Below are 9,619 nucleotides of genomic sequence, written 5' to 3' on the forward strand. Positions count from 1 at the left end.
AAAATTAGAATAAAAGTTTTAAATTAATTTGATTTTTCTACCCTACTGTTGTTATGTTATTAAAATGTATCCACTTTTTCAAGGAATCTAAACGAAAATGATATTTGACATTAATCTTTTCAAGATGTTTTAGCAGTGTGTGTATTTAATATTTTCTTGACGTTATGCGAAAAACGTTTTGTGTCCATTTCCCATAACTCTCCTGACTTATTAAGTGTTTCTTATTTCTTTGTCTGTTTCTTTTTGCCACGGACAGTCAAATTTAAGCAGTAATTATACAGGTTGAATTTCTCTTTTACAGATACAACAGAGATACTTGAAATTAACCCATCAACAACTAAAATGATCCCATCAACAATTAAAACGACTCCATCAACAATTAAAACGACTCCATCAACAACTAAAATGACACCATCAACAATTAAAACGACTCCATCAACAATTAAAACGACTCCATCAACAACTAAAATGACACCATCAACAATTAAAACGACTCCATCAACAACTAAAATGACACCATCAACAATTAAAACGACTCCATCAACAATTAAAACGACTCCATCAACAACTAAAATGACACCATCAACAATTAAAACGACTCCATCAACAACTAAAATGACACCATCAACAATTACAAGGACTCCATCAACAACTGCCACATTGACACCATCGGCATCAGCAACTAAAGTCATCATAGATGACAACGTAACAAAAGCTGAAACGTCTTCTAACTACATACTGGGTAAATCTGACTCAGTATTTGATATACATGAAAATCACAGCTTTGTTTTGTTGTAACTATTAAAATGAAATAATATATTTATGTGTCGCTACGCCATCATTAAATGTTTTTAGCTGTTTGTAATATTTATCTTAAGATTACATTTCATTACTTAACAAGTTTGTTATTAACTATCATGTCTTCATTGAATTATTTTCACGTTCGCAGACTCGACATCGCCACAACCTATCGTGCTAGATACACGGGAATCTAATGTCAAATTCATACAACCTACATTGGTCACATTCACAGTCGGGTTATCAAAACCGTTGGATGTTCTATTGAAAGATGTCATTGTTTATAACAAAGTTGTATCTAATGTTGGAGACGACTATAACAACAGTACTGGTGTTTTCAGATGCAACATAGTAAGTGGGGAATCAATATGAACTTTATTTAAATGATATTTTAACTGACAAATTTAAAATTACTTAGATAAACTAATTGGTTATTTAAAAGAACATTAGATAGTTTACAATAGCTAGGAAATACACGTTTATTTAAAAAATCATTGACAAATGTTGACGATGAAAGGGGAAGCTTTTAAATATCGTAAGTAGAAGAGAACTACAATTGAATACTTCCATTTTTTAAACAAGTATTGTTTATCCCCAACCGTAGCTTCATATCATACAATTAAATTTTTATACAGGCAGGTATATACTACTTCCAAATTCACGGTGCTGCTGGCGAAGGGAAAGAACTGAGTCTGTCTCTTGTTAAAAACAAAACAAGAGTTATCTCGCTGTACAGCAGTACAAATCAGGAGTTGTCCCTCGCTGGTAGGCTGACTTTTAGTTATTGTAAATCGAATCTGAATCCTCCAACCCCATCACCTAGATTCTACCCTTGATTTAGTGAAGCGTGTTAACAATAGCCATGCAATAAGTTACGCGATTTGAAAAAAAAGCAGTAAATTTGGCGTTAATCTAGAATATATAACGAAATTTGTTTTCATAAATTTATATTTGTACATCATTTGTTAACTATCTAGAACGTAAAGAATGATTCACTAAAACTGTTTTCTTATCAGCCAACTCCGCAGTGTTGCTGTTGGAGGCTGGTGATGAGGTCTTTGTTGAAGCTTCCAACTGTGGTAGTCTGTACGGAGAGGAGCATCACGTGATCAACACTTTCTCTGGTTTCCTGCTAGGCACCTCCATCGCCAACGCTTAAAACATTACTATAATTATATTTTTTTTTAAATTATCTAAATGCTTATTTGTTTTTATTAAAATGGATAAATCAATACTCATGTTGGTTAAATAATTAAAACCTGCAGTTATCAAGAAGTTGTTCTTTGGCATTTGTTCTGAAATATCTTGTAGTTATGCTAAAACGTATTCTTCTATAATATATATATATATATATATATATATATATATATATATATATATATATATATATATATGGGGGGTGCGGATTAAATTCTCCGGAAAAGGGGGGGGGGGGGGAGGGCACGCACTGGTAAATATATCTTTTCTACATAAATTGTAATTCTTTCGAGGGGGGGGGGGGGTGAGGGCGGACTGGGGAGAGGGGGGATCCTGCCCCCCTACCCACAGAGATGCTTGAAAGAAACTCTGAGAGCAGACCCCTTTTAAGATTAGAGAAATAAATTAGGTGGTAGCGTCTTTATTATCAAGTATCGATGACGTCATTATTATTGAAATGAACTACTTACAGCATAACATAAAAGATATTTTGCTAGGCAACTGTCATATATGTGCAATGATTGTTTTATATGTATTGATCAGATCTAGAGCATAATTATTTACAACAAGCTAGACAATATTTCCAGCATTGAAAAATATAACACAAATATAACGCAAACGAACATGAGACGTAATAATTTCAGAGATTGATTGGAATCTGTTTAATTATCTTAAGGAAACAACATCTTGTCTACAAAGGAAACCAATAAATGGTCGGAAATATAAATCGATATCGTTGGCAGTTGGTAAAGTGGGCGATACAGTCTTTTAATTTTATATCTGATTTTGATTATTTAGAATAAAAAATCTTATGAATAAAGATGTAGGGGCTGCGTTAGACCGCTAACCCAAAAAGCCTCGAGTTTGAATCCGCGTCCTAATCAATATAGCGTTCCTGAGTTTTGTTTTCGGGGGGGGGGGGGGACAAGCACTTTACATTTGGGGGGGGGGTGCGGATTAAATTCTGCGGAAACGGGGGGTGGGGCTGGCACTGGTAAATATATTTTTTTCTACATAAATTGTATTTCTTTCGGGGGGGGGGGGGGGTGATGGCGGACTGGGGAGGGGGTGTTCCTGCCCCCCAACCCACAGAGATGCTTGAAAGAAACTCTGAGAGCAGACCCCTTTTAAGATTAGAGAAATAAATTAGGTGGTAGCGTCTTTGTTATCAAGTATCGATGACGTCATTATTATTGAAATTAACTACTCACAGCATAACATAAAAGATATTTTGCTAGGCAACTGTCATATATGTGCGATGATTGTTTTATATGTATTGATCAGATCTAGAGCATAATTATTTACAACAAGCTAGACAATATTTCCAGCATTGAAAAATATAACACAAATATAACGAAAACGAACATTGGTTGGAAACTTTTAATGATCTTATTGAAACAACATCTTGACTACAAAGTAACCAATAAATGGTCGGAAATATAAATCGATATAGTTGGCAGTTGGTAAAGTGGGCGATTTTAATTCTTTAGAATAAAAATTCTTATGAATAAAGATGTAGGGACGGCGCTAGACCGCTAAACAAAAAAGCCTCGAGTTCGAATCCGCGTCCAAATCAATATAACGTTCCTGAGTTCAACCAGCTATGATGGGTACTCTGGGCAGAGTGCTGCCCACATTATCCCATTACAAGTCTAGGTTATTGAAACAAATGAACTCTACTTCATCTGCCCCATGTGTCTCCAATTATCGAGATTCATCTGTCTAAGGCAATAACTTGAAACTGCTGAAGTTTGCAGCAAATGCAAACTCCTGCCAGAGCCAAATAACCACTATTGAATTTTCTGAAATTTCTGAATACAAACACACACGCGCGCACACATACAAATACACGCAAACGCACACGCGCGCACACACATATACACACAGATCGTTGCACCCTGTGCTTTCCTTTTAGACTGACGTCGGTCCACAAAGAGGGGACCGCTGAGGGCTCTGTAATGCATATGATTTATAATCAGAAAAATCAACAAGGTTAGATTATTAACTGAGTTTCGTTTTTTTTCTTAAAATAAACCGGGAGTGATCTCCCCTAAACTTTCTCGAATATTCTTATATAAAACAACAGGGGATGGGAACTCGGGCTATAGACATGATTGTTAATCCATTTTAAATGCTTAAAGTTTTAAAAATAGAATAAAATCTCGTAGACAAAAGAATTGCACACCAAGTGAACGCCAAATAAAAAAGTGCATAATAGTGCGCAATATTATTAGTACTTTAAAAATTTACATTCGTTTTTTGAGAAATCGGAAGTAGCGTAAATTACTACTTTCGCTCAACGAAAATTACTCAAAATTTAACAGAAGGTAGAAAATTAGATCTTTTACTCACATGTGAAATTTCATTTATCTATCTGAAATAGTACTCAAGTTATAGGCTTTTGAAAGATTCAAAGTAGAAAAAGTGCCACTTCCAGTTATCGGAAAACGCTCAAAAGTTGACACGGATCTACGATTTTGATAAAATACTTATATATGAAATTTCATCAACCTAGCTGTAACGGTACTCAAGTAATCGTGTTTACACACACACAGACACACAGACAGACAGACACACAGACATACGGACAGGATTGCAAAGCCCAGTTTTTCAGAATGGATTACGCATAAAACCTCTTAATTTTGATAAATCTGGATTGATAATTTTTTCCCGATTAAAATAAGTCCTCTATACTTCGGATGTGATGAAGGACTGAGGTGTAATACGGTGAAAATTGTTAAAATTTCAAGAGATTTTTTTTGCACGATTACAATACTTTCTCTATACTTCGTATATACGAGAAAGTAAAAATGCAGTTTCGCCATTTTGAGATCCAATCAGAAATTGAGATCAAGCTTCTAATAATACATCATTATTAACGCTAACAAATTGCATCTTTAACATTGACGTTTATAACAAGTCTATTTTTTGGTGTACGTTTTGAATATAAACCCTGCTGATTTTTGTAACATTATCGAATGCCGCAATCTGCATCATTGTTTTAAGATACTATCTGACGCTCTGGGTTGTACTGTGAACACTATGGCGCCTATGTTATTTTAAGGAGCCAGGGGCCATACGCGGCGCCTCAGCGGTAGTGTAATCGAGGGGCGGTCACCAAAGTGTGTTCTACCTCATTATTTCGGTGACTGATTAACGTACACTTAAGGTTTTCATGCGGCAGTGTAGGTAAACCCGTATCCCAATATTTATGATACAAACACAGGCATTGTTTACATTTAAAAACTCAGTTTTAGAAAATAAGGTCACGCATCTCAGAATACAGAACGCATTGATGAAACCCTTCTTTTATATTTCTACAGACTTTCTTCTATCCCAGCGGCAATGTGGGAACGCTAGTTTATTATAAATTTTCAACATTTTGGTCCGTTAAATACACCTGTTTTAATGGCCAAATATTCCCCAAAATTTAGTTTTTTTCGACTGGAAGGTATTTTTAGAAAGATTACAGGTAGGTAATCGACCTTAAAGGGACGTCCTGCATTAAATAGAAACCATAATATCTAATTGCAATTAAAGAAAAAAATGATTGACATTTAAAGCTGTTGGCGGTTTTATTTGCCAACCTAACTATAGAATATAATCCTAACTGCGATCCAGTACTTGTATTTCAATTTAAAATTTCGATTCGAAGAAAAAAATATGTTTTTTCTTTCCAGTTAAATTATTCTGGCAGCAAAACTTTGATCCCCGAATTCCCGATACCCTTCCTAAAGCCCCTTACAAAAGTAAACTTCGTCAGCCTCGAGTTCATATTATTACTAGACATTAGGTTACTTACCGGTGTATTTCCTTCTCTCTTCTAAGGTACATCTCTTCACTTTCAGCTGGTAGTTTACAAAACAATCGCAGCACGGTAAAGTAGAACCCTCTTTCATTCATTCCAACTCTAAACTCAATCAAACTTAATATCAATATCTGAACTCCACACCCCCACCCCCTTAGCTCATCCTTTGCCACACTAAACAAAAACCAGCCTCTCAACCACTCCTATCCAATGCTAAGTGTTTCTTCCAGGCATGCCTTCCCCCTCCCCGAAGAGAGTCTGCCCCCCCCCTGGAAGAAACACTGCCAACGTTGCCTTCCTTACCTCCTCAACGCTTCCTCACACAACGACTCATGAGCACGCTGCCAATGCTCTATTATATGTTTCACAAGCAAAATAACATTGCAATTACCATCCACGCTGAAAATAACACGTAACCCATTCATACCAAAGCCGCTGACTCAACAAAAATAAGTTTTCAATATACTTTATTATAAATGTCATTAACATAAAACTAAGCTTAATTTTCATTTTGAAATTTTTAAAATAATTATTTAATTAAAAAGCAACATGTGCTCAGTCCAGATTACAGCTATACTAATTAGCCTGTTCAATAAAATTTAAATTCATTAGAAAGTCTTGTTACATAACGTTTTAGAAGATCTTTTATTTAGATGATACGATATTGTCAAATAGCTTTGTCCAGCAGGAAACCAGAGAAAGTGTTGATCACGTGATGCTCCTCTCCATACAGACTGCCACAGTTGGAAGCTTCAACAAAGACTCATCACCAGCCTCCAAAAGCAACACTGCGGAGTTGGCTGATAAGAAAACAGTTTTATGAAAACATTCTTTACAGTCTAGAGATTACCAAGAGACACTTTCAAATATGTTTTCAAAAAACCTATCAAATTGTGTAGCTTATTATCATGCTATTATTAAATACACGTTACTCAATCCAGAGCCGAATATAATGTGAAGGATTCGTTTTAGAATTTTTTTAACTGAAGTCTACACACCAGCGAGAGACAACTCTTGGTTTGTGACAAAACTTTCGTTTTGTTTTTAACAAGAGACAAACTCAGCTCTTTCCCTTTATTGGCAGCGCCGTAGATTTGGAAGAAATACAACCCAGCCTGTATGAAATAATTGCAGATAATTTTTCTTGTGAGGTGCATATCTAAACCTAGCATAATAAACAAGACAAATGATAATTGTGCTAAAATTGCAAAAAAAATACGAGCATACCAAAAACTGATTTGCTAAAAAAACAACGTCATTGTTGACTATGCAATGCGGATTTTGGTATCTTTTGTTTTGTTATATTTATGTAGGCCCTATATTGGTGCGTTTTTTCTGTATTGTGTGAGAATCCGTTTGCTTTTTTATACCAATCTAGGTTTCTTTCTTTATTTATATTCTGCTGTGTTTAAAAAACCAATAAAAGCATGAATGCAAATTAAAAAACAATGTATTGTGTTAAAAAATAAGAGTTTCTTTATATTTCTCTTTTTCAAATGAATAGAAATGCGATTCCTACGGTCTGCATTAGTTGCTGATTTTTTAAAAAATATTTTAATGTCCTGATAATCAGAAACTACCCCAAGTTTCAAAATGCAACGTGCGAGTTAATTATGGTGACTTGTGTCTATTATGAGGGACAGCATGGCCTAACGGTAATGAACTTGACCTGAAAATCTCGAGTTAGAATCCGGGTTCAAGTTAGTAGACCGTCCCTGAGTCCACCCAGTTATGATGGGTACCTAACTAACGTCAGGGAAAGCAAAGGCGGCTGGGCATAGTGCTGACTACACTATCCCTTCAAATGCCGAAGTCCCTAAAACAGATATACTTTATCTTCCCCGTGTGTCTTGGGCAAAAACGGGAAAAGATGATAATGAGTGTATCTAAATCAGTTATAACGTCGTTTTGTTAAAATTCATATTTCATCATCACTTACTATTTTGCATCTGAAAACACCAGTACTGTTGTTTTAGTCGTCTCCAACATTAGATACAACTTTGTTATAAACAACGACATCTTGCAACAGAACATCCAACTGTTTTGATAACCCGACTGTAAACGCGACCTTTTCTGGTTGTTCGACTTTGTCATTAGCTTTCTCGGCATAAATCACAGTACGTCGTGGTGAGTTCAAGTCTGCTAACATGAAAATTAATTCTATGAAGGCATGATGACTTTGAATTACCAACACGTAAAGTAATGAAATATTGTCAAAAGCCGCAGTACAGGAATAGCAGGAAATTTCGTAATGACACGTAGATAAATTTATTTATTACAGTAGTGATAATAAATGCAACACCTTCAGACATTAAATAAAATTTACCCTGTGTGTTGTTTGAAACCGTTTCAGTATTTGACACGTTGTTATTATTATTGACTTCAATGGCTGCTGTCGTTGTTGTTGATGGGGTAGTTTCAGTTTGTTAAAGTGGTGGTTGTGTTGGTTAAAAAGGTCGTGTTAATTGTTAATGGGAACGGTTTAGTTGTTGATTGGCTCTTTTCAGGATTCCGTGTTTTTTTTCTGCAGAACAGAAAAGGTTTTCCTGAATGAAGGAGGTCGGCGTGGTTGTGTTGGTTAAGCACATGGTTCAACCACGGGGCAGACAACTCCAAAATCAACAACTGCTGCCTTGTATTCTGTTCTTGGTTTGACAAAGGCTATAGAAGCTAATCTAAAAAGAAAAGCAGGCTGAAATCGGAGTTGACACGTATACTTTACTATGTTGCAGGGAATCTCTTTCAACATTAAAAGTAAGAACGAAGAAGAAGATCCTAGACCTATATGAAGATTGGCTAAGTTAGACTGTTCAAAACAGCAAAGGGGAGCTACTAAAGAAATAGGGACCACTGAACAGAGAAAAAAAGTTATGGAAAAGAGAAGCAAATAAATGGACTCCCCTGATTAACATTTTTATTTCATTTCTTTTAGATGTCGAACGAAAAGCTGTGCTTTAAATCTTTAAAAATGCAACTACTATCACAGTAAATAACAACATGAAGACACAACGATATCATCTTTAGTATTATTTGCTTAAAATTACTATGCCATAACATGAGGAAGCAATTAAAGATGAGGATAGTGCTATGTGGGAACTTAAAGTTAATTGATTTTGAAACCAGCTTATCATAGGAAAAGAAATCATGAATGAATGGGTATACATTCGCCATGGATATACGTACTGTGTGTAATTTTGAATGTAATTTTTGCATAAACAAACAATATTACGCTACCCTGAAAATGACGATGGTCAAAGAAAAACGAATGCAAAAAAACAACATGTTGTAAATAAATGAATGATTACCATGAACTTCCTTACAAATAAAAGAGTGCGATTCAGTACAATGCGCATCGTTACACTTTCAAGGCAGTGTTCAGCCGAAGTTTTTAGGTTCGTTTTCATGCCACATTGATGTTAGATCAGCCTTTGTACCATATGGCAACACCCATTCACCTTCTTTTAATTTTCATCAATCGCACCAAGCCAAACAAATCTGTAACCCAAGTTTATTTTTAAAACCAATTTTCTGATTAAGTAATTTATACTTTTTAACTTTAAAATGGGCGCAGACACCCACAAGAACCTCCAAACGGATCGTACCGCCTTTATTTTAATTAGTACGTACCTCGTGTAATACTTGATGAGAAACGAAAAACCGAAGGCGAAGATTCTTTAGCCAGGATAAATATTCTTATATTCCTTTGAAATCCACGACAAACATTTTACAAATATACATACAGAATTGAACTTTATATATTAGATATAATTAGCGTTATTTTTATTGGAAAATGTTTGAGTCATACCAATGCTATAG

At 35.2% G+C, this 9,619-nt stretch overlaps 2 protein-coding genes and 1 long non-coding RNA gene across 3 annotated transcripts in view; 2 read left to right on the forward strand and 1 right to left on the reverse strand.

Annotated features, from left to right (window-relative positions):
- Positions 1-9,619, forward strand: part of LOC131949944 (low-density lipoprotein receptor-related protein 1-like) — a 47,817-nt gene that overhangs the window by 9,308 nt on the left and 28,890 nt on the right. The gene's annotated exons all lie outside the window — the stretch shown is intronic.
- On the forward strand, positions 565-1,961 carry LOC131949916 (complement C1q-like protein 2). The gene is made up of 4 exons (XM_059311881.1): positions 565-742; positions 950-1,149; positions 1,434-1,563; positions 1,815-1,961. Exons 1-4 carry the CDS (start codon positions 574-576, stop codon positions 1,955-1,957), a joined length of 642 nt encoding a protein of 213 aa, XP_059167864.1. The 5' UTR covers positions 565-573; the 3' UTR covers positions 1,958-1,961.
- Positions 6,322-7,970, reverse strand: LOC131949926 (uncharacterized). Its single transcript, XR_009388260.1, has 3 exons — positions 7,743-7,970; positions 6,802-6,918; positions 6,322-6,603 (listed from the first exon to the last, which is right to left on the reverse strand). It is a non-coding gene; the product is annotated as an uncharacterized LOC131949926 (long non-coding RNA).

The sequence above is a fragment of the Physella acuta genome, unplaced genomic scaffold (assembly GCF_028476545.2).
Source record: "Physella acuta isolate Inbredline_101_S28 unplaced genomic scaffold, ASM2847654v3 ptg000720l, whole genome shotgun sequence".
Classification (NCBI taxonomy): Eukaryota; Metazoa; Mollusca; class Gastropoda; family Physidae; genus Physella; species Physella acuta.

Coding starts and splice junctions, on each gene's coding strand:
- LOC131949916 (XM_059311881.1), top strand. CDS start 574: ATGACACCATCAACAATTAAAACGACTCCATCAACAACTAAAATGACA. Junction 1,150..1,433: donor GTGTTTTCAGATGCAACATA/GTAAGTGGGGAA, acceptor ATTTTTATACAG/GCAGGTATATACTACTTCCA. Junction 1,564..1,814: donor TCAGGAGTTGTCCCTCGCTG/GTAGGCTGACTT, acceptor TTTTCTTATCAG/CCAACTCCGCAGTGTTGCTG.